Raw genomic sequence first — 25864 nt, 5'->3', positions numbered from 1 at the left:
AGAATATTAGCAAAGTCCTTTTGACATCTGTGAATATGCCAATTTGATGTAGAATTGTGCTAGTATTAAATCTAAAATAATTACCTGTATTGGAAAATTATACCTGTTCATTCAGTGTGCGCATAATGATTATCAAGTTTTTCTGACCATTATCTATCATAAACTATGATTATTATGTTACTTTCACAAAACAAACTTTAACAATTATAAAATCTGTGTAATTATCCAGGCCTTTTTAATACTTGCTTTTAAAACAATAAAAAGCAAAACCAATGAAAGAATTTACAAGTGTTAAGTCAATAAAATCCATTTAGTTTATTTAACTTAATTTCATTTTTATTACAGACACGAATGTCATAATAAGGCACTCAGTGTGTTACATAAAAATTGATCATATTTTAGTAAAAAACATTTTACCTCAATTCTGTACAACAGATAAAGAATGAGGCTATGTAATAGCTAAATAAAAACATCTGAGCTCTGGAGGATCTCAGTGCTGGTCACTGCTGTTGGTTTCTGAATTCCTGCGAATGTATCAGCCCTCAGCCAAAGGCTGGCTGCGTGGCTCAAGAGCTTCTTTCTCAGGCCAATAGTGTGGATTTTCTTCGTACCACTCAACTGAAAGACAGAACCACAGAACCTCTTTATGTTAACACCAGACTGGCATCCATGTGCAGTTAATCATTTATACAGATCTTGATCTTGGCTGTTTAGAGCAGGGCTAGCCTTTGAGTTTAAGTGTTTTTGTGACTGTTTAAGTGATTATTAAAAGTAAGTTTTGCTGTTAACCTAGTTCCTTAACAGATTTCAAGAGAAACCAGGCCCAACTTCATTGTGATCCCATGTGTCTTGTCAATGAATCAATGAAAAATTCACATGAATAACTCACACGATTTTCCATTGAATTCATTACAAAAAATAAAAGAATTTATCAGTTGTCTGAGGTTATTAATAAAGAATGTTTCAACTGCAGGGGGTTTCATTCTTTGTAACATGAAAATATATTTATGCCATAATGTAGCCTTAGCACTGAACAGAAATCTGATCATGCTTAGGGCAGTGCCATTATGGTGGGAATGGAGCATAGCACATGAAGGGACAGGGAGTTTCAGACACTGTGGTAAAGAGGGATGTACCTGTTCTCCTGATTCCCTCGGTCCAGGACACTCTCGGCTTCCACCCAAGTCTGTGCATCTTATCAGAGATCAGCGGGTACCTCAGGTCCTGACAGGGTCTGTGCAAGTAAGGGAACTGGTTAGGTCATGACTTCTATGACCTAACCAGTTTCTTTAATGCTAAATGCTTCCTTCTGCTCTGTGAGAGGGAACTTACAGCATTGGCGCATTGGCTGACTTTCATGAAGCAGCGATTGAATCTTCAATCATCCTAGTTTTTGATGCTGGGGGGCCAAAAGGGACAACAAGGGGTGTGGGGTGTGTGTGTGGGGGGGGATGGAGGGACTGATCTGGTGGCAGTGTGTATGGAGGCTGCAACAGATCCACTCACCGATCTTTCACAAACTCCACCCAGTCATCTAGGTCTGCATCCAGGGACAGATTCTTCATCTACAAGAAGAACAAAAGCCATTCGCTGTTTTTACATACAATCTCGCGTAACACTGGAGCATTTTTCAGCTAAGAATACTCGACTGAATATTCTGAGCAGGTTAAGAAAATGCAATGCGCAGTGTAGCCTGCTTGATATCCCCTCAGCTGTACAGAGCAAACATGGAGCATTAAGTAAGATGTGATGTTAACGAGGTTCCAAATGTATTCAATGGCACTGCATATTCACACTTACAAGAACAACAGAAGGAAAAAGTTAAACACATTTTGTTGAGGACCATACATTTCCCCAGTATATACTAAATGCATCTGTCAAAGCTGCTGATGACTAACAGGTGAGAAAGACAGAACACAAATGGGGAAAGAGTGTAAGACTTCCGATGCATGCACCAGGGTGTGCGCAGTCTCAACCACAGTGTTGCAGAAATCCTCTACTCTCGTCTTCTCATAAGGGCGTTCACCTCAGGGCAAGCCTATGATTTTAAAGTGGCCATTTCACTGCCATTTTGTGCCCATCAGTAGCACCATCAGTACTGTACCCCATTCAAAATCAAAACCTGAATCAAAGAGCATCATTCTCTTCCATGAAGCAATCTTGCTTATAGTCTTCCAGAGCCAAAAATCTTAGTACTGCAAACTTCAATCAGGTCTGTAATAGTTGAGATTTTGCTTTCAGTGAAAAACTGTGAAATACGGAGTTTTGAAACTGAAATAATCTTTGACACATAATCTTTTTGGATATTAAAATGCGGTTGAATCACAACTTGAAGACAGCGCTATATCATATTGTTTACAAACAAAAGTAAAATGTCACAATTTTTAAACAGAGGCTAACGTTTGGTTTATCACAATTATAGCTGCTTCGTGGAAGCGATATGGTTTTCTCCAAAGTTATGACGGAAGGTAAGCACACGCCCATGTGTTGGTGTGTATGTGCGTGTGTGTCTGCATGTCTTGAGGAAAACATCAACCCGATCTGAAAGTCAACCCTTATCTGCTATCAAAACTCCAGTCCATAAAGGAAACCGCTCAGGGCAACGGCAAGAAATACGGTTCTCACAATCAGTAAAAGATCAAACAAGATGTTCTAAGAACTAAATAGGCTATTTTTCCTCTATATTGACAACATAGACAGTCATGCCCATATCACAATTCTGTCATACTTGACCACCCAGAGGTTAGGATGAGTGAGAATGATTTTTTTCTCATTTTCACATGCTATACTACACCTACAAATGGCAGAATTCCAGACATAAAGTAACAGATTTCATACTAGGTAAAAGAATGAATATTTGATTTGGATATTTGACTATAAGATTAATAATAATAATACATACTTTTGACAAAACATACTTTTAAATAGCTTTTTCAAACATTTTTTCTCTTTTTGCAGCACTTCAAAACTTTACTCTCCTCACTTGACACATATGGAATGCTCAACTGTATCATAGTCATGCTGCACATCACCAGAATTTACACTAGCAATCCTTACAACAACCCTAGTAGAACAAGGCCAATTTGTTCTGCCGCAGTGGACTCCCGATCACTGTCGCCTGACAACGGAGCCTGGATCGAACTTGGAACATACAGCTCAGCTTGCGTTCAAAGCAAACGCCTTAACCACTGAGTTACTCTGGAGCCAGAATGGTTGTTAATTAAAACAAAAGAGGAGGAATTAAAAGCTTCATTTGTTCTCATTAATATACATGCAGGAGAGCCAAAATATAAAACATAACAGAAAATATCAGTCATGTTCTACAGAACATAAACAGACAATTTGTGGAAATTTGTTTTTCCTGTAGGAAAGTGAGTGGATACAGATGTCTGCAGTGCATAATTAATTATACAAAAATATTAAAATAACATAGAATCTATACAGAAATACAGTGTCATGCAGTTATTGGGGAAGAAACAGGGTTTGATTGTAAGCATTTGACACTGGAAGCCAAATGATATTAAAATAAGGAATGAATAGAAAGGTAAGTAATTATTACATACTGTCTTTATCAACTGCTGGGCGAGCTGTGTAACTGACAGCTCAAAGTTGGTCCCAATGTTGTAGATCTCTCCTGGAAGGCCTTTCTCCATGACCGTCAGGAAGGCCTCTGTGACATCATCAACATACAGGAAATGACGAGACTGAAGCCCTGAGCCGTGGATGGTGCTTTGAGAAAAGAGGAGCACACCCAACCTCACTTCAAACACTAGAATACAACTCAAAAGCCATCAAAAATCCATTCCTCCTTCACTAAACATCTGAATCATAAAATATTTGCATATGTCCAAACAAAATCCTTTGTAATGCACTGCCTTCCTAACCAATATTAACACTGTGCAGGGATATCACTCCTAACATCAACACTGCTTAGGAGAAATCTAACAAATAAAACTATTGTAATGAATAAATGCGTAAATAGTCTTACCACTTCTTGTTTTGTTGAAGAAGCGATATAAATCGTGGAATAACCTTCAGAAAAACAGAGGAAAATCTGCTGAACTTCACCATACAAAGAAAAACAGCTTTTGGGTTTTTCCTTATGAATTTTTTTTGGTTTTGTAGGTAGGTAAACTATAGGTAGGTAGACTATACTTTACCTTTTCAAGGTACTGACGGGGTCCGTAAACGTTATTGCTCCTTGTCACTATTACAGGAAACTTAAAAACAAAAAAAACAAAAACAAAAGTATTAGGAGTTCATTCCAGGAGCATTATGTGTAACCTCCAGGGGTTAGGGCTCATAGGTCCCCTCAGAGTTTCATTCCAGTTCAGCTTCTAGAGGCTTAGCTCAGGTCAGTGTTCGGACAGGCGGTTGAGGTTGCTCAGCTGACGGATCAGATGTGAATCTGTGCGTGACTTAGACATTTTAAACTAAGGCAAAAACAAGACCCAAGCCTTCCAACCAGTGCAACGTGAACAAAGACCACATTGGTAGGTTTTCAAATTACCAGCAGGAAACTGAAACATAGGAAAAGACAGTAAATTCCAAAGAGTTGGAAATAGTGGGAATCCTGGAAAGATGGAGTTTACGGTCTTTGGGAACTATGATTCTTCGGCTTGTCACATGATCTAGAATCCCTAAGCCTGCTTTCTCCCTTTGCATAAGGGCAAAGAAAGAAAAACAAAGGATTAAAGAGTAGGGATATTCATATATTTACCAAGTGGAATGTTTTTGTCAGTGGTGAAATGATCAGTGAAGTAAGAGGTGTTGTTCACAATAAACACACATACACTGTGGTGTAAAAAAAAAAAAAAAAAAAAAGTAATTGTAGATGATTGCTCACCAAATTAACACTCATTACCTCATGCTTCTTCCAGTAGGAGAGTGCAGAACACTCTGCCGTGGCTTTGGATGAAGAATAGGGGTTGGTTGGTCTTCTTGGGCACAGTTCATCAAATTCCTAAAACAAGGAATGAACTTTTAAAAATCCTGTACTACATAATCAGTCTTCTAGCACAAACAATGAATTTGGCATGGATTTAACAACACAACAATTCATAACCACATTTATTATTGTGACAGAAACATCAGCACTACAAATTCACAGAGGCCTGCAAAAGCTATCAACAGATACCCTCACATAACATCTGAAAAATCATTTTACTGTAATCTTGAAAAGGCTGAAAATAAAATACTTGCATCACTTGACATATTTATTTCATAATGAATTTGACTGGGTGTAATGATATTGACAAGAAATGGCCAATAAACCAAAGAACTGAGGAGAAAAAAATTACTCCTCATATTATTTATGTACATTGTTTAAGTAAGTTTATGTTTAAGGCCTTCTACTGAGAGAGAGATATTCAAAATGTCACATTAAGTTCCAACTAATGTTGTTGGCATTTTCCGTTTATATTGAAAAATGTGTATTGAAAAGTGTGTGAAAACATTATCTGCATATCACTGCATTATTCAGTAAGACTCTTTGACTCTGTTTTTATTTGTTATAGCTGTAATGTACAACACATTTGGCACAAATTGGGTACAAACTTAAAGGGGGGAAATATATAATGTATACACCAGCCTCATCATACCTAATAACCTGTGACTTGAACTATGGCATTCCCATTACAGAACTACAACAACGAAAAAAAATATACGTGTCATGCAAAACAAACAATATCTCTTATATACATTATATATTGAGCCAATTGTTTAAAGTCAGCAATCTTATGCGCTTTAACCTACAAGTAGGAATATGCAAGTGTAGAAGCTAACCGTGTCAGTGCTGTCTCCATACACCTCATCAGTGCTGACATGAACGAACTTTTGGACCCCTGATTTGTGGGCCGCCTTAAGCAGCAAGCGGGTCCCATCAACATTCACACGTGTGAATTCTGCAGGACACCGGAAGGACTTATCTAAAAACAAAAAATGAGAAAGACACATCACAAGTTTAAGGGAGGAACAAAGACAGACACCTTCGGCAACAGAATGAAATGGGCTTTCAGTGTGAAATCAGAAGCATTAGGGCGTGGTTTCCAGACCAGGCTGCACCGAGGCAAAATTTCAGGTGAATCCAATAAGAGATGGTGACATAGAAGTTGTTGCCATATTCTGCCAACTCAAGTTTCATGTAACACTTATATATGATGCAAATATTGATGTCATGTTGATGTTCAGAGTTAGAGAATGTAAGCATGTTATTTCTGTTCAATTTTTTTTCTACAGAGCCTATTGTATGGGTATCAAACATTTTAGAATTGGGAGTTAGGACCAACAGTCAAATTACCAACTGGACACAAAGGGGTGAATCTGTATTTTTATGACAGTGGTTAACTTCATTGGATAAAGCAAGCAATTCACCCCCTCAGACTGCAACACAATGATCAAATCAGACAGCTAAGCCAAGTTACATTTAAGGACAAAGGTAATACTGGCCACCATGGCATTTGATATTATGGGACTAGAGTTCATGTGAATCCAAGCAAGGGAAATTCTATGTGACAACAGGGCATGATGTTGATATCATGGCTTTGAACAGGCTACAGTACAGTAAGCCTCAGTAAAAGACTTCCTGGGCTAAATGTCATTTCATGTTTAATATCAGTCAAAGGCCATATGCAGGCTGGAACATAAAACAGTTTGAGAGAGAGTAGGTGGGAGTGCAGATTGCAATTACATGACTGTTATTTATTGTACAAATGGTCAATATAGTAGTCAATATATAATAATATAGTAATAAAGAAATGACAGGCAGGCAATCAACAGTGGCAGAGAATTTCTTTGCCATCACATGGTGTCCAATATTTATATTATGAAGCATATGTCCAAGGTTGCCCCTAGCACTTTATTGGCACGACACACTACCATGCCTGAATCTGAGATTGCCACATTTATTCAGCTGGAATACAGAGCAGTTTTTGGTCCTAATTCCTATCTTTACATATGTGCAGTTAACATGAAAAAACTAATTTCTCCCCCCAGGAGAGATTAACAGTAGCCTTGAGGGAGGGTAGGGTGCTTGGGGACAGGGGTCTTTTATACTGTATTTTCAACCTCTCTGTACAATTTTTGTAATTATCAAAATAAAAAATATTGGAAAAATGCAAGTTTCACTTACTTAAGAAACTAAGCACTTCTGAGACAATTAAGTATCCCCTTAATTTTTTTTTTTTTTTTTAACTAGCTGGACAGCATGCAGCATAATGTAATTATTTTAAATACAGAGTTGGATAGGTTATTGGTGTGCTTGGTTTATTATTATGCAAACAATTTACAATAAGTTACAGTGAACTATTTGGCATTCATTGATATTCTTAAAATTGTTATTTATTTTTTTAAGAAAATGCCCTATTCTTCCTACATTCATAACCTGTCCTAACATTTACATATGTCACCTGATCACCCGCACAAATCCACGCCTGTTGAAAAGCCTAGGGGAAAGACGGGATGCATTCATACATGTCTTACATATACACATCTATTTATATTGCTAGATATTTAATGAAGCAATTCAGGTCAAGCACACTGCTCAGAAATACAAGAGCAGTTTGACTCCCAACTCAGAATCATACGTAAAACCTCTGGATGGCAAGCCAAGACGCATTGTTAGCGTAACAATGAATGTCAGTTTGGGAGCTGACTAATAAGACAAATAGGAGTTTAAATAAAATCTGTGTTTTAATGGAAGTTCCATCAAACACATTTAAAATTTTGGTCTGTAAAGAATATGTAGCTGGTTTTCTGGAAGTGTTGTTCACCAGTGAGGCTAAGGCTGCAGGCCTGCATCTTCATCTGCAGGATGAATATCTAACATAACATCCCACGAGGAATCAATAAAGAATAATGAATACGCCTCTTGCAGTTGTATCAGTTTTATAGTATGTAAACATTCTGGAAACAACTCAAAGATATTCAGAGAAGAAGCTATCTGGAGAGAATAAAGACTTATTTTAAGGCTAAACAAAATCACCAAAAAGAGACAAAACTCCCCATGGCAACTCTATCCAAGATGACCTTTGCTTTACTTTTTCTTTTTAAACAAAGCCTGCATTCCAAGCCTCACCTGAGGTTGTGACCACACCCATGTGCCTCAATTAGTCACAATATTAGCATAAATAATCTTTAACAATAACTGTACTCACCCACATGTGTTTCAGCAGCAAAATGGAAAACAATGTCAATATTCTGCACTGCAAAGAGATGGTGGATAAAGTATGGACTGCATATATCCCCCTGATAATGGCAAAAACACAAGACAAAATTTTCAGACAGACAGTACCTTCCCCCCAAAAGTAAGAACTGATTCAAATCTAGACTTAAATCACCAAAATGCACACTGATAACAAACTGCCTTGTCTATAATGTTTGTACACTTGTGGGCTACTAATTCAACTATGCAGTTACACTAGAACTTGTCAATCAACTTACCTGAACAAATGTGTAATTTGGTTTCTGCTCAACAGGTGCAAGGTTTTTTAGGTTTGAACAGTAATCCAGCTGAAAGAATAAATACATGAATGAATGAATGAATAAATAAATAAATATCAGAATTCCTTTTAAACAGCCATGTTTTTTTCGTGCCAATTAGGCACCTTCCTCCACTGCACAAACGCATGGAAGAAAGGACTGACTCACCAATTGTTGGAATTATTTGTTAATTGTTTACTCACGTAAAACATATTTACACAGGTAACTGTTCACTTCCTGCCTGTTAGCAATCTGAATTAATGCATACATAGCTAAGGAAGTCCACAGGAAAAAAGGTCATTGAGGAAAACGGAATTCTTACCTTGTCCACATTGATGATATGCCAATCTGGGTACTTTTCGACAAGGGAGTTGACCACATGTGATCCGCTGACAGGGGTGAGAGAAGCACAGGAATTACCACTAGGAAGCGAAGCATCAGTTAACCTGCTTTTAACCTGCAGAATGAACCATGCTGTTAAACAGTAAAAACAGTAAAAAGTAAAGTAAAAAAAGTAAATTTCAGTTATAATAAGTCATGAGTTGTCCACATTTCTAATTGTTATTGTAATTACTTTTCGATGTATAGCTAATTGAAATAAACTGAGTCTCATTTTTTCACCCTTTTCAAATCTATCCGGGCATCCTTTTAAACATTATCCGTAAAACATGATTTTTTGATCTACACAAGATGCAAGCATAATCTTGTAATATTAAAGCTCTTAATGTGTCATATGTTTTGGGGCTCCATGTCTTGTTGAGAATTAATTTTCGGTGGAAATTTTGTCTCAGCAACTTTGGGAATTTATCTAGTCTTTTTTTCCAACTGTACTAATAAAATGGCATGCTGCCATACTTTTGCTTGCTTCATCATTCATAAGAATTGTTTTTTTTTCCCCCTCCAGAACAAAGTCATGTTTACCATTAGATGTAGAGATACAAAGAGAGTACACATTTGCATGTACTATGCAAAGACATATATCAAGAATGTCACAAAGATGCAGCATAATTTGATGAAATGCAACAAGTTCCTCAAAGAAACTGAGCATTATTTGATTCTTTGTAATTAATTTGACTTCATACATTTCCACTTTGGTGTACAATGTACGTAATTTTTTACCTCATAAAAAGGTAAGAGGTAAAAGGATGTGAAAAAGAGACAGAATGTTAAACAAGTTTGAGGAATTTTATAAAGTTCAGTTTGTCTTAATAAAATGTGAAATGAATGATATTGAAAAAGGAATTTAAAGCTTGTTTTTAATGGTCCTGAAGAGTATATTTTAACCCAAGGTACAATGACTACAAGGCTCAGAGGGGAAAAAGTAGTCAGTGTGGAAGAAACCTATTGATCACCCTAAATTCTCCCAAATTGCTGTTAATTCCTATTAATCTCTACAAATTCTTGCTAATAGAATCCAACTTTTAATCCAAAATACCCCTTTTGAAACTTCCCAGAATTTTGCAACCCTATTTGAATCTTGTTTGCCTGGATGTTTTCCAGAGTAAACTGGAGGTAAAAGTGAACTATTTCCAACCAGCTGTACTAGTTTACTCATTCTCAAACCCAAGAAATAATGACATCCTTGTGATGTGTCTGCGTCATTACAAATGTAAAACAAAACTGTCTGAATCTTGTATAGATTAAAAACACATTTTCTGAAAAGAACCATGATAGGCACAATAATGGTGAAACTTCCTACCACATATTTAAAATGATTTATTGTATGATATTTTGAAACACCTCTATGTTAAATTCTCCCCAGTAAGTATGTGCCAACTTTCAAGAACATCTTTAAAGAAAAACAAGCAAAGTTTCAACGGAATTGACCGAGATATTAACACTTACATGAACCCTGCGCCTCCAGTCACCAGGACAGTTTTGTTAAATTCCTTTTGGGGAATTGCGACGTCCTCGAACATGGACATTTCTATCCAGATTAGAAATATCACTGTCCCCGGATTAGGGAATCTTAGTCAAATAAGAACAAATACTCGTTTGTGTAAGCCCTTCAGGGCTATACGTGCACACTCTCCACATTACGAAAGCGGAAAAGGATTTCACCGGAGCGGAGGTCAGCGGCCATTGCAGGGTGTCATATCCGACACTGTCCTTGGAGTCTTGCTCGGACGAAATGTTCAGCCAAAAAAATTAATGACCGTAATTAGCTAGCAACCGAGCGATACCGTCCTAATCTAGCTATAATAGTTCGGCTTGTTAGCCGGTTAAAACGCCAAACAGATTTGTGTGAAATACAGCTAATTGATGTTAGCTAACTTTGTTTAATTCGCGGTAGCATAGCTAGAACAAATATCAATATCATTATCACGTGGTGGCTGAGTTAATGAGTTACTTAGCTAACCTAAAAGTTGTCAGTGTTTTCCCTCAGGTCTGTTACGGATTTTTCGGGCCCATAGTCTCTCTCAACCTAAAGATGGCTGATAGGAACACATATGTTTGCACCGTCTGGAATTTTTGGTTTAGCTAGCTGAATTATCCCGGTGATTCCATGCAACCTTAATAAAGCCTAAGTTTTACCCAGAGACTGACCAGGAGCCCATATTTTTATCAAAAACACTAATATCAACACGCTACGCTAACTTGTTAGATGATTAGATATAGCAGAGAAAGTTGTACACTTTTCGGCTATAGCAAGCGACAACCAAACTGCTTTACGGCACTGGCGTTGCCGCGACAGTAGTTTTTCATTTACGGAAGCGCTGACACGTTTCAACTCACTTCGTTCGTCCCCTCGAGTTACGTATTACCCTTGTCTTTATCTCCTATTGGCTGAATGTGCTGACAGGTGTGGAGAGTTGCATCGTGATTGGACAATCTATGAGTCAATCCATGTTCGCGCAAAGTGGAAGTACAGTAAATGCAGCTAAACTCCACAGTACCACAGTGATGCAGAGCGGTCAGAAAACACATAAAGGAAAAATACCAAATAAATCAATGTATCCATTCATTGTGATGCTCACTGCATACTTATATTGTGTTCCGCTTGCGAAAGGGAAAACTATTTCGGGAGTTTTCAGAAGCGATGCAGCAAGAGAAAACAATGGCCAATACATTACCAAATTTCTGTTTCATGGTAGGTGTATTGACCGGCATAGCTAGCATAGGTACCTAACTAGCTTTTGAAATCCACTAGCTAATTGCATCGATAGCTGGATAGGTAGCTAGTTTACTAAATACATTTTAGCTGGCTAGTGTCTTTCCCATTCTTACAGTTGGAATATTAGGGGCAGGATTTGCAGATTTGTCTTGTGTCTTGGATTTAAGATTGCTGCCTAGCCAGAATTTCGCCATGACAATCATAGTTAAGCCGGGCTTGCACAGTCTCACCCAATCAGCTAGTTAGCTGACAAAGTACAGATTAGTTAACGTCTAGACATAATAAAACCTTTTATTAATATATTGGCTGCAGTCGCTTTCTTTTATGTTATTTAGAATTCATGATTTATGCGGTTTATATTCACAGCTATGGCTGTGATAAGGAGATTGAGGGTGAAGCCTTATGAAATTCAGTATTATTAAAATGCATTAACTGCTTTCTGGAAATATTAGTAAATAGGAAGTCAGCTGAATATTTTGGAACGCAACATTGTCAACAAACTCCAAACAACAGAAAAAAATGCCTGTTTATTGTGCACATTAGCATGATGGGAAATAGTTGTGCAAATATTCATGATTTACACGTGTACAGAGCATGCTTAATTTAAAGGTTTTTCGGAATGTTTGAATGTTAACCGTAGAGAAAACGTTTCTGTTGTTAAAGTACTAATTGAATGTTTTGCCATCATAACTTGCTTATTTATTTATGGTGTACCTAAGATATATGTGTACAGTTAAATTTACGTTTGAGCCAAGTAATGAGATGCTGATTAAAAGACTGCACATGACACAATATTTATAAATTATGAATTTCATTGTGCATGATCATGACATCCATGATGTAATAATAAACCACCAGTGAGATTTTTTTATAGATATATTGTTTACTGAGCTGTGAGCCATTTCCATTCATTTTAGCCATTTAAGAAAAAAGAAGATTGAGACAGACAGGAAAAGTAGAGAGCAGGGTGTTTGTATTTTTCATCATACGTGTATCTTCTTCAGTGAGCTCTGCAGCAGGTCAACAGCAGACGGACTTGCAAATGAATTCAATTTTGATTTGATATTTTTGATCTGTAATGGCAGACTTAAACTGAAAAAAAGGTTCTTTTGCAAGTGCATTAAGATATCTCTTGCAAGTAATTCTGTGAAAGTTCCTTAAATATTGTACTATTCAGTCTTCATATCACCATATCACCCTATCATTCATTGCAAAAATTGGATATATCCTGAGCACAATAAAAAAAAACATCATTGTCACTATTTGTATGGTTTCAGACAATATATGAAAAAGTCAAAGTTTTTCAAATGGTGTAATGTGCAAACAGTTAGAATTATCTCTGATTGATAGCTTTTAAAGGGACGCAGTGCCTCAGTTACAAATGGAGTGCCCTGCCTTGAACAGAGTTCAATAAGAGTTTAGATATAAAATGTATATATGTATTGAATAAGGGAAAAATATATTCAAACCCTCCTCTAATCAACCACTAGGTGGCATTAGAGGGCCAACTGTTTTGTTAAGTCGTGTGTGGCATCTACACTGTACACTGTTCAAATGAGGCTATGATAAATTTCTAATGTAGATGTTGATTGTACACTTCAGAATAATTTTTACTTGATGCCCCAAAACAGAACTGAGAAACTATCATCAACAAGTCACATTTAGGGTGTTTAGGGTTAACTCAGGACGTTTATGTTGTTTGCTACGGAAGATTCAGAAAATCATTATTTGTGTGTGTCGTGATTGAGTGTGGCACATCAGTATTTTGGGGGGAACTATTTATCCACATCTTAATATTCTGAAGAATCCCCGAAGCTGCATAACCTACTGTCCTGCTAAATAATTGTAATCTGAGTCTAAATGTTTATTCTTGACAGGTGAGAATGCCCTGTTGGTCTACAGACTGGAAGATGTCTCCACGGCGATGCAGAAATCGGCCAAGCTGCTGCTATACCAAGGGCTTCAGGGGTCTGACAACCTGAGCTGTCTGGAGCACATCTCTGGAGCTCAGCTTTCTGGTGAGTCTCACACATCCATCACAAGACCTTACACTCCTGCATGAGATTGGTTCTTCTGGGCTTCTAGAAATTCCTCCCTTCTTTTGGTGAACATGCTAAACACTTCTTCCCTCCCAGCAGTGATGGAATGAGCTCCCTACAACAAAACTCAGAACTGCTTACCACCCTCTTACAGCAACTACGGCATGTACCTTTTCAGACTTATTTTGTTTTCCAGAAACTGGATATTTTCAGTGACTCACAAAGAGGACATGACCCCTTCAAGTGCTTAGTGTAGTTCTCTGTGGTGTAATTTCACTCTTATAGATATACGATGCAGCCATATCTGATAGATGTTTTATAGTTTATTAAGCATTTATTAGGTGTTATGTGAGTGAAAGTATAAAATAAGGTAATTTTGCTGTCATGATCATTGTTAGGCACTGTTTGGCTTTTTTCAGCTTGAAGCTTAATGGCTGATGTGTCACTTCCTATACTGTACCTTTGCTCTTTGTCTTGTTGCTATTGTGGTGCTTGCTTAATGCTTCTTCATACCTATGGCCTTGTAAGTCACCCAGGGTAAGAACGTCTGTGAGTTAAATTAATAAATTACAGAATAATTAGAAATCATAACTGCCATGTTGGAGGTATAGATTGTTACACAGAATGATTGTTATAACGATGGCAAAATGAGTTTGCATCATTGATTGAATCATTGAATACTTATTTCTAATTATATCTCTGCACGTAGGAGCAGCATTTCACAATAAAGACAATCCTCATCCAGGGGGTTTGCTGTTTTTATTGTTCATCTGTGCATACTATTAATGTGTATTGTTCATTTTTGCCATTATACAAGCAATATTAAAGAGGCTTCTGCAAAGAACTGGCTTCGGAGTCTGGTGAAGGAAATTGCGAAACTTTGAATGTCTCCCAGTGCGTCTGCACATAATCACTTTTATCCTTTTTCCTTCCACTTTACTGTGATTGTCTCTAATGTAGTTTCCCTTCCCCATTTGTTGTCATGAAACATTGTGCCAGCTCATGCATGGATTTTTTTTTGTTTCACAAACCATTATTATTGAAATTAATTTCTTTTTACCCTTTGATTCGGCAGTAAGCAACTGAACAGTGCACAAGTGTAATTTGAGTGTTGTTAATTTCTGAGCTGCTAATTGCACCAGCGTGGAATATGCATGTGGCGTTGTCCCCCTTTGTCTCAGAGACAATACCCCATAGTCTTGTCAAGAGTCCTCAACGCCTGCCTCAGTGGAAGTAGTATTATTTCAAAAATGGAAACACAAAACGGGAGGCCAACATCACACAGAGAGCAGAGCACTCGGCCTTTGATGTGCTGGAAATTAGAAATCTCATTTAATAGCATTTCAAAGCCGTATTACAGATGAAGGTGATGCTTAATTCGTGAAACGATCTATTTATTATCATGTTGATGGCAAAATGCATCCATTTGCTTAATGGCTGTGTGAATCTCCTTTAAGCCACATTGTCCTCTACACATGTTCTGTGGGCTGTAATGTGTTGGTCGTAAGAAAGACATCTTTTTGAAAATTGTAATTGAGAGCACTTTTATTTTATTCATCACCCAAAGAGCTCAATATTCTAGAGGCGCATGGCAGAATCAGGCTTTTTTAACCACATTGCCATTAAATGTCAGCCATTTTAATGGAGAGCTTATATCTTGGGCACATCTTAAGTGTTTAGTGCATCAAATAGTAAATTTGAGTATTTGAGTTCCTGTCTGTTTCATGTAGTTTATGGTTATAAATAAAAGACAAATTTGGTACTAATATTGTTGCTGTTATCTTCAGAGTCTTTTGCTTCTATCCCAAAATTAAACCACTGTTCAAGTTTATATTTTTTTGTGGTCCAGAGATTGTAGACGTATTAAACCAGCTGAAAGCATGTAAATCTCTGATGAACACTGTTATTGCATCCATTTATGCACACAAGATTAGGAATATTGAACAGTTATAGGAATATTAACTGGGTTGATTTACAATTAAATATTAATTATGTAACAGAATAGTCAAGTGATTGAAAATGTTTTCTATGATATGTTAATTGAATGCTCAGACACTTAAACTGTATACATCATCTATTTGTCTAAATGTCTCAAGAAAGGCTTGAAGGCCAATATTGCACTACATGTATATGTAAATTATTCTTCACATTAATCTTTGTATATCATTTTTGTATGAATGGGCTCTACTTAGCATCAAAACCTATAGCAAGAATCTGCTTAGCTACAATACTGCTTTTGGAAAAAAAAAAAAAAAAAAAACTTTTGAACTGTCTTAGGCAGGATTGTGTGGACTCAGATGTACTTGGCCTAATTATACCTAACCTACTCTGACTGAAGGAGTCTCTCAGTCACCTTTTCCTGGAGTCAAGAAATTCCCGGTTGACTCTGGGTTTTCTGCTTATTTTATTTGTTCTGGAAAGTGTACTCTGCCCAGTGCTTTGTGACAGTGTTATTTGGCTTTTCCCTCCCAGTCGCCCTAAGCACAGAGGAGTACAACCTCACCATCCCACCACAACCTTTCCCACGGGCGTGGCACGTGAAGTATGTGGACCGCTACACCTGCCAGGAGACTGACATCAGCGGGGCCCTGAAGGACATCCGCTTCCAGATCACCATGTTCAACCCCGATGCTGCTGGCAACCCACTGGACCACTTCAGTGGCGAGGAGGCAGGTGAGGTCACCAGTGTGTTCACCTCTGGTGTGGATTCCAGTGACACCCCCTGCTGTCTCCACACATACGGCTCACATTGCACACCCAAGCCTAAGAGTGGACACTTACAGTACTACTCAAATGTTTTCACACAACTTTTCTTCATTTTTACTATTTTCCACATTGTAGAATAATAGTAAAGACATCAAAACTATGAAATAACACAAATGGAATTATGCAGAGACCAAAAAAGTGTTAAAACAAAACAAATAAATTAGATTCTTCCAAGTAGCCAAAAATATTTAAAAAAACATTTTGGAAAGAAATTCATACATATGAACCAACTTCACTATTTATGTTTGTCTAAGAAACAAATTTCAAACATTTAAGCATAATTCTTTAGATCAAAATGTCTTTGAATGCATATTTCCCATCATCTTAATCAGATGTGTCCAAACTTTTGACTGGTACTCATTCATTGCAGGTGACTGATATTCAAAGTTCGATCTCTTGCCTCTGTCCTCAGGTCTGCACAGTTTCTACTTCCTGCTGATCCTGGCGTACTTTGTGGCTGCCTGTGTCTACATCCAGCCCCTGTGGCAGGCCCTGCACAAGGGCGGGCCCATGCACACCGTGCTCAAAGTGCTGTCCACAGCCCTGCTGCTGCAGGCAGGGTCAGCCACCTTCAACTACATCCACCTGGCCAGGTGAGCCCTGGGCAGGTACTCCTTCTGCAATTTACCATGTGTTTCCTCTCCCACTCCATGCACCCTTCAGAAATGGCAGTGTGGTGGTTACTCTGTTGGTATTTGACAGCATGTCTAAAGCATTGGTGTTTGCTACTTAACTTAAAATTTTAAAACTTCTGAAAGTTTTAAAAACTTTTATTTTTCTGAATCAATTTTCTTAAAATGAACTCCTTTTAAAATTGGATATTGTCCCATTAACAAGAACTAAATAAATCATAAGCAGAGATTAACTTTCATGGCTAAAGCTTGGCATTTTTTTTAAATTTTATATTACTGAGGAGGAGTATCAGTGTTCATGTTTGAGAATGGTTCCTTACTTCTTTCAGAACATAATTGTGTGAAGCTTTTGTTTTGCAGGTACTCCAGCGATGGGATTGGATCTCCTCTGATTGGCAGCTTGGCTGAATGTAAGACCGTGTTTCTTTTGCTTTAGTCCCTTCTAAGATGATTGTTTGCAAACTAATAGTGGTATACTAAAATTAGGTTAACATTAAACATTCTGAACAAGAACACAGTACGCTGAAGTAAACTCATATGCCAAGATAGAAAAAGAAAAGGCAACATAAAAGAAACAAAGTAGTCTCCCAACAGAGAGCCAGGTTTATGCTGTTTGGATGTGGACCTAATACATCACATTATACCGAGGGGAAGAGCTTTAGGGAAGTTGGGAACCCTTGGTCCAGCCCCCTGGGCCTCTGGACATCCACCAGGTCTTCTTGGGCCAGTGGTTCTGAGTTTGAGGCGGGTTCAGAGTGCTGTTGGAGCTGATGTCTGTTTGTTGTGCCCCATGCAGTCTGTGACATGGTGTCCCAGATCCAGATGCTCTACATGCTGTTGAGTCTGTGCATGGGCTGGACCCTCAGCCGAAGCCGGAAGGCCCAGGGCAAACCACTGCAGTGGGACACCTCGCCTGCCTCCACCGCCCTCGCCCTCAGTGCTGTGATTACCCAGGTCAGACCCTCAGAACTGCCTCTGACACATGTGGTGGTTGTAATCCCCTGAAACTGTAGTTGACCATACTGCTGTGGAAAAAACCTCTGACACACATATAGTCTTGTAGAACAGATGGCAGTGTAGTGTTGTGGTATTGTGGTTAACAAACTGCTGTTGTACCCTCAAAGTTTCTAGTTTCTTCAGTAAGCATCCAGTCATCTATATATCTAGCATATTTAAACCAGTATGTTACAAATATTACATTGATAATGATTGATGAATGTATGTTATGATATACATCATCATGGATATGCATCTGCAAACCAATTAAATTATAGAGAATTGTCCTTATATGACCTTCAGTAATTAGCTAGATTACACATTCTATTCTCTGCATAGCTGCTTCCATACGATATTAAGACTATCAACTTGGGTCAAATCCCAAGTGTGGCACTACTGTTGCACCATAAAGCAAGATTCATAACCATAATTACTTGAGTAAATATCAAGTTGTACAAATTGATAATATTTTAAAATGTAAGCTATGCAAGTCATCCTGCAGCCACTGGTTCTAAATATGTGGGCAGGAGGCCTTAAGTGAGGGGCTGAGATGGGTGCAGAGATACATGTGAAAAACATACCCATTCCCAAGAAACTCGCACCATCACACCGAACACTGCATTAATGTGAGTCAGTGAGTGTGTGAGTGTTAATTTGACATAATATTGTGATATGTACATAGGCTATGCTTTAAAAACGCTGGCAGAAAATGTGTTTGCCTGTTAAGCGGGGCATGGGGCTTTAAAGATTTGGGAAAAACCCCCTGTGCTAAATTAACAAATGACGTGTAAACACTGCAGGCTGCAGGGAGACGTTGACTGATAATAATGAGTGTTCCTGCAGGGGGCACTGTTGGTCTGGGAGCAGTTTGAGGATACAGAGCACCACAGTTATCACGCCCACCGGAGCATGGCTGGCCTCCTCCTCATCGCCTTGCGGATCATCCTGGCTCTGCTCCTCGCTTCCATCCTCTACCAGATTATCACATCTGAGAGGAGCACTCTCAAAAGAGACTTCTACCTGAGCTTTGCCAAGGTAAACCATGTTTCCCGATCCCATGGACTGGGGCTAAAGAGAACCCAACATAGTTATAATAATGCCAGGGTATTTTCAAAGGGCTGCAAGTAAATAATCCCCAGATATTTTCAAGGGCCTGCAACATAGTGAGTAATGCTCTGGTATGTTTGAATGGCTGTACCATCATTTGGATTCAGCATAAGTATCCCACTTTTCTGTTCATTCATAAAAAATATAAATATTATACATAATAAAAGAAAAACAAACACAGGTGAAGTGTACATGTATGACAGGCAACCCTATAGCCTCTTTTTGGAACATCCCTCTTAAAGTACCTACAAATAAAATGAGATGTGAAATGAACTAAAGGTAAAAGTAACAGTGGATGAAGAAAACAGCTGACACTATGTGTTGCCTTGTTTGTTGCCGACTACAAAAAGTAATAATGATGATAAAGAATAAAGAAATAAAGCAGTGAATGGCCAGTTAAGTCTGTAAGAGGTCTGCAGGTAAAAGAAAGAAAGATGCAAAGCAGGTCCTCATTTCAAGAGGATGATTATAGTAGTATTGTAGGTATATATTCTTAGATTGGAAAACATATGTCACAGTCAGCAGGGGGGCTCGCTGAACAAGGGATCTAAAATAGGCTCTCAAAAGCATGTTTTAGTGCTCAGCGTCACCTGCCATGGCCTCAAAACAGAATTATAAAAATCTCATCTGAAAATACAGTAGCCAGTATGTTTAAGTGTGATGCATTCTTGATAAAATCCCAGAACTGATGCTTATAACCATGTGGCTAACCATAAGACCATGGCTGTAACTGTGGTTTTTAGGGTGGTTTAAGTAGCATTAATGCTTATAACCATGTGACTAGAAATAGTTTTTTGGTTGTTTCTGGACTGTATATGAAAAGAAAGCATTTCAGTGTATATTAACTGATTCTTGTGACCATGTCACTAATGGCAGATTTAGGGTGGTTTCATGAGTATTAATGAAAAGGAAAAATTTCAGTTCAGATGAGCTGATGCTTATGACCATGTCATTAACTCCAGTTGTGGGGCTGTTTCAGGGCTGTTTTTTGTGGTTCCTGTGCCATCCTGTCCTCGTCCTGAGCTCGGTGGTTCTTAATGAGCACCAGAGAGAGAAGGTAACAGCAGCATACAGCCACAGTGGCAACAATAGACATTTGAGATTTCATTTACACTCACTCATTTGGAATATGTACGTATTCAGAGCAGCTCACAAAGCAAGACACAACAATACATACATGAACAGCATTACAGAAAATGTCAGCAACTCATCTGAACAAAGCAACAATGTCTAATACACTATTACATTAGCCATATTCATGCATCATATAAGATCCATGAAGTTGTAATGTAATCAAGAAATCGGCAGGAACCAAAGAGCAAGTGCGTACATGCAAAGCAATTACAATGTGTGCTGTGGGCATTGAAAAGTCAATGATGCTGTATGCTTGCATGTGTGTATGTGCGTGTGTGTATCAGGCAGTAGCCATTTAAAATGGCTACTTTCATTTAATTTGTGTGTAACCCTTCTTCTGTTCTTCTCTCACATTCTCCAGGTCATCACCATTGGCGTGATCCTTTGCCAGGCCATATCTGTGGTTATTCTGTATAGGCTCTTCCTGTCTCGGAGTCTGTACTGGGAGGTCTCCTCACTTTCCTCAGTCACACTACCACTCACAATGTCTAGAGGGCCCAGGAACCGATACTAACACCGAGGGACCCAGGGGGAAAGGTTTCACTGTGACACCTTCAATGGGGACAGAGTCTCAGAGAGGATGGTCTAGGACAAGGGAGAACCCATCATGAGTGATTAGAGGACTCTTTCCCGAGGCCAGAGAGGGGTCGGATTGTGGTGGCTAGCAAGCTAGTGCATGCTCCATGTGTAGCACATGTTTGTAAAGTGATAAAAAAAGAGTGGAGTTGCATAAGAGCTATTCTAAAAAAGATGCTTGAGATACTCAACTTTACAACTGAGAATGCCAAGGGAGAAATGTGAGAAGAGAGGCTCTTTCTTTGCTGTAAGAAACAACATATATATCACTTACACAACACAAAACACTATTTCATGCCTCACTGAAAAAACTGTGTAAGTATACAGAGAATTCTGATTTTTCAAGTCAAATATATTTATTATTAGAGTTGCAAAAAAGGTGTTTAATGATTGTCACACAGGTCAAGACCAAAAACGTAACTGTAAATAAATGTATTAAACCACAGCACTGATTAAGACTGTATTCACTGTGGTGCTCTATATTTAGGCTATTCGCATTTATAGTTTAATTGCACGGGGTATGCCAGTGCAGCCAAGAACTAGGAAAGCAGAAAACAAATGTCACTCTGTCACTCTTCAACACTGGAACCAAATGATTCCTTGCATCTTTGAAACTTGAAACAAAATATATTAACTTACAGATTTTGGGTTCACTTTTAATGCATGGTGAAAGTAGTATGAACAAAGAGGCCCCCCTCTTTAATTATTTTGAATTGATATGAAGACATCTGCTTCTTTTTTCCCATAGTGAATCACTCAAAATAGGCAGAGATGCCATACGATACAGATAGACGTCTGACTGGTACTTTAACATTAATTTTAGGAGAGTTATTAACAGTGTGTACACTGGGCTGTGATGACAACTTAGCTTCAGGATAATAAACGGTAATGGTTAAAGCTCCAAGCTCACAGTAAGCATCAACATAAGCAGTATTGCTTATGCGTGTAATACAGAGTAGCTCTCTGAACAGTGGCCACGTAATGCTACCTTTGTGCACCAGAGAGGCCAGTGTTTTAGCTGATGCTCTTCCATTATGTGGGATGTCTGTAGGACAGTATACATTAATCAGTAACATGACTGATAATCACTAATAAATATAGCATTGCTCAAACTCATGAGCTTGAACAATGCTGTACTGTATCTATGTAGAAGAACTAAAGAGCAAATCTCTTCAACTACATGATTTGGATAAGCAAGTGTATTGCCTACATTCAAAAGATAGATGTTTTGCGTTTTTGTTCTGGGTAAAAATGTATATTGGGGAAAATGTTTTGCTACAACAGAATGACTGCATTTTTCAGCATCACTTTCTTATTTATTATTTGCCTCTGAAGTACTGGTCAAACATACTTGAATACAGCTGCAGATGTTAAGCGTCTGAAAAGGTCGCCTTATGTTTTAAATGCACAGTGTAATATTTTGCTACATTTGCTACTGAATTTTCACAAGTGCCTCTAAAGTCGACGGTATGTATAATAATTAGACAATCATTTTGCCATTTAAAAAGATGTATCTGTCATGTGTCTTACTGTAAGAATTCATGCCGCGCTGTAAGTATGTTGCTTATTGAATGATAGTGCAACTGAGAAAGATTCTAAGTTATTGTGATGTGAAATTGTGCATGTATTATATTGGTTGAATGCATCACTTTAATTGTAAATAAACCTGAGACTGTGTACAGTAAAAGTCAATCATTCATGTTGACTTGTTCACACATGGAACTATTACTGGTGGTACACAACTCTGCATATATTCAGTGTGTTTTGTGGGTAGAGTGCCAACTCTGACACCGCAATGTTGTTGGTTTAATACAAAACCAATTCAAACAACACGGAGACGGAATGGGATATTAACCCTGTAATGTAATGGTGTCTTGTATAAAAAGCTCTTGGTTCTGAGACCTTCCGTTTGAAGTCATGTAACATTTGAAAAGACTGAGGAGATGTTAATCACTTGCAAATTGCAGTGCTAAGAGCTAAAAGAGAAATGTGGTGCTGCCTTGTGGTCTCTAGAGAGCAGTGTTGTTCAGTAGGTGGCTCAGTTTGTGACACCTCACTTGTCACTTACCGCCACAAGCGACCAACAAACCCACCCAGAACACTTGCAAGATGTTTTCTAAAATATAGCTTGAAATAACAAGGTATGGGTCAATGACAGGGGCTAGAGAAACCACAGAAAATATGTATTGCTTTAATCATAATACAGCAAGCACAGAATTCTATAAGAAAAAAATTTAAATGTGATACTCAAAGCTACAAGTTATGAAATACAACTCAACAATTCAAAATAGTTCCCTAGAATTCCAAACTATTCCAGCTAATTATAAAGAAAGGTGAATGTTTTGCTTGGAAAATACGCTCCTGTAAACTTATTTTAGATCTCAATCATGTTATTTTCACAATATGTTTACAAGTCAGAAACAAGACGCATAACAAATGGTGTACTAACATGAATTGCTGTTAAAGGTCAACAAGAATTCATATTGAAACAGATGCTATCCACACTTATCAAAAAGAAATTAATATGCTCATTATTATTCCCATTAAATGCATTAATTTCATCTCTTCATAATTACTGATTTATCCATTGTACTATTAGAGATGGTAATTAGGCATATACTAAGGTCCTAAGGAATTGCATTGGTTAAGACTCGATACGATACAATGATGATGGTCCAAATCTGACTCGCACACACTGTCACAACAACACACTCAAGACAAGTAGGGACTCTCTGTCAATTTCTATGTTATCCTGGACATAGGGGATTTAGCCAAATATGGAGATCATGCATTAACAGTACAAATAATTACACGTGGATAGAGTGTGTTGTTCTACTGAACTCTCTGAAAAGTGTCTTCTTTTTTTCTAGTCTATCCACAGCATTGGATAGACCGTTAGCTCTCCCTCCTCTGAGGTGATTCCCGCCCACTCCTCTGCCAGCGTGCCGATTTACATTTCAGCATAATGCCAGCATTAGAGGAGGCACAAGGCAACCCTGATAAGTTACAAAGTGCTGCAGGGGTAAACCTCGTAAGAGAGCTTTTGCAGCTATTTACAGCGTTCAAATCCTTCAAGTACTCATAGCTCGGAGAAGAAGAGATCAGTTTTTTTCCCCTGTCTGTCTTTTCTTCTTCTATTTTTGTTTGCAGCTGATGCCTTTTCACACTAAACAAACAATGTGTAGAGAGTCCTTTGCAAAAAAATATGTGAGGGCAGCAAGACTGCTGTCTATTGGGTTGCTTGGGCAAAAGTGAGGTTTAGAGTGTAGGTAACAGAACTCACATGGAGAAGATTGTAAGTTTGAATCCCAGGAGGGGAATCATTGTTGTTTCCTTAAGATAGGTGCATAACCTGAATTGTCTCAGATCTCTAAATATTCAGCTACATAGCTAGGGGAACATTTCAAAATGCAAGTTAGGGTATGAAAGTTGCCATGGAGAAGGGTGTCTGGAATGTAAACAAAAATGTAAATGTGATAATGTACAATCTGTTATGAATGTGCAGTGTGAGGTTTGCTCATCGTTGACATTGAGCTGTATCGCCTCAACAACAGGGAGGCTGGAGATTAAGGAAAAAATCCCCCCTCGGAGACAACTTCCCCCCAAAACATCCTGCCTAAAAGTAACAACATTATAGGACATAAAGACATACATAAAAAGGTCATCTACATGGGTGGCATGCTCCATACAGACAACAAAATGGCTCAAATTGTCCCCTGGATTTGTGAAAAGTGACTATTGTCTAAAATTGAATCCTCAAACCATTGGTTCCCAGCTCTTAGTTGTTCCAATAATAAGGAAAAAAATCAATTCCGTTGTTAATCTGGAACCCGTTTCCTGCTTTGCTACATTTCTTATAAAGATGTGTTTTTGATTGTACCGTTCTCATTACAAAAGGTTCAAAAATTGCCAAATCCTAACAAAGGAATTTTAAAAGTAATGGCATTTCTCTTATCGGGAATGCCTTTCTGTACAGAGTTGATCCGTTTGAAATGCATTTAATTGCAAATACAGAGGAGAGAGGACGGAAAGCGCGCGCGGTGTGGGGTTTAAAGCGGTTTCTCATCTGTAGCAAGTGGGAGTATTCAAATGTGAAGGGCCAAAAGTGAGGGAGAGTAGCCGTGATCTGAATAACCCGCGCTACCACGGAGTCCCAGCCAAATCACACAGCCTTCTCACACCGACCACAAAGGGGCGGGCCTTTCTCTGTTCGGGCGAAATTCTTCATTACGGTTTACCTAGAATCCGCAAACCACGTGTACGGGCTGTCTTACAGTAAGTGTACTCAGATGCAAGCTATATGACGCGCATCTGTGTACGGGAATGGCACGGACCATGCTGTCCCTATCTCTCTGGCTGCCCGCCTGGACTAGCCAGTGTACCACTTCCACTATATGACATTCCAATGCCGACATTAGATTCACCACCCAGCCCAAGCGCTAGCATTTATTTAGCTTTTTCTGGGGGGAAGAGTGCTGCGAGGATTACTCAGCACAATGCAATGCTCACGCCTCCGCTATTGTGGAGCAGCCCGAGGCGCACACCCCCAGCACAGCAGCGCCTGCCCACCGCACATCTCCCGAGAAGCGGAAGAAGTTGTCGGAAGAAAGTGCACCCTTCAAACTTTCCAATACTGCTGGGAATTCTATTTTTTCCCCTCAACAAAGATTTATACATATTTATTCAAACCCAAATGCCGATATGGGGAGGGGGGGTCCTGGAATTGCGGAGGTAAACTATATGTAAATGCCACAAAGTAATAGACTTGTAGTGCAAATCACACCATTTTATCTTTAATTTTGCTTCCGCCCCCCCTTTTCCTCTGGCTTAAAGGTGCATCAGAGATATGCATTTAAGCATATTCAGAACACGGGGCGTGAAATTAAATGTGTGGCAGAGTGAGAAAAATATACAGACGCTGGAGATGCCTTAAAAATAGGCATTTATGCAGATGGAGAGGAGCGGAATCATTTGCGACGGGATGACCCTCTCCGCGCGCATTTCTCCCCTCACTGTTCTCC

General features: G+C 38.5%; 2 protein-coding genes across 3 annotated transcripts; one reads left to right on the top strand and one right to left on the bottom strand.

Moving 5' to 3' along the window:
* Positions 1-381: 381 nt before the first annotated feature.
* On the bottom strand, positions 382-11155 carry LOC118785711 (dTDP-D-glucose 4,6-dehydratase-like). 2 transcript variants are annotated; one of them, XM_036540589.1, is made up of 12 exons: positions 10324-11155; positions 8801-8867; positions 8440-8508; positions 8154-8244; positions 5785-5927; positions 4847-4963; positions 4161-4220; positions 3989-4032; positions 3564-3729; positions 1507-1565; positions 1137-1234; positions 382-618 (listed from the first exon to the last, which is right to left on the bottom strand). In XM_036540589.1, exons 1-12 carry the CDS (start codon positions 10401-10403, stop codon positions 536-538), a joined length of 1077 nt encoding a protein of 358 aa, XP_036396482.1. In that variant the 5' UTR covers positions 10404-11155; the 3' UTR covers positions 382-535. The 2 variants fall into 2 exon arrangements, with proteins under 2 accessions (XP_036396482.1, XP_036396483.1); XM_036540590.1 differs by having other exon boundaries at positions 383-618; positions 4865-4963.
* Positions 11156-11402: 247 nt separating this feature from the next.
* LOC118786307 (integral membrane protein GPR180-like) lies at positions 11403-20821 on the top strand. Its single transcript, XM_036541441.1, has 9 exons — positions 11403-11569; positions 13471-13611; positions 16105-16305; positions 16811-16991; positions 17391-17440; positions 17827-17984; positions 18870-19061; positions 20113-20190; positions 20629-20821. The coding sequence occupies exons 1-9, from the start codon at positions 11431-11433 to the stop codon at positions 20779-20781; spliced, it is 1293 nt and encodes a 430-aa protein (XP_036397334.1). The 5' UTR covers positions 11403-11430; the 3' UTR covers positions 20782-20821.
* Positions 20822-25864: the final 5043 nt, after the last annotated feature.

This window comes from Megalops cyprinoides, chromosome 11 (genome assembly GCF_013368585.1).
Source record: "Megalops cyprinoides isolate fMegCyp1 chromosome 11, fMegCyp1.pri, whole genome shotgun sequence".
Lineage (NCBI taxonomy): Eukaryota > Metazoa > Chordata > Actinopteri > Elopiformes > Megalopidae > Megalops > Megalops cyprinoides.
Note: the sequence above shows the minus strand (reverse complement) of the source record. Positions and strands in the feature narration are given on the sequence as shown.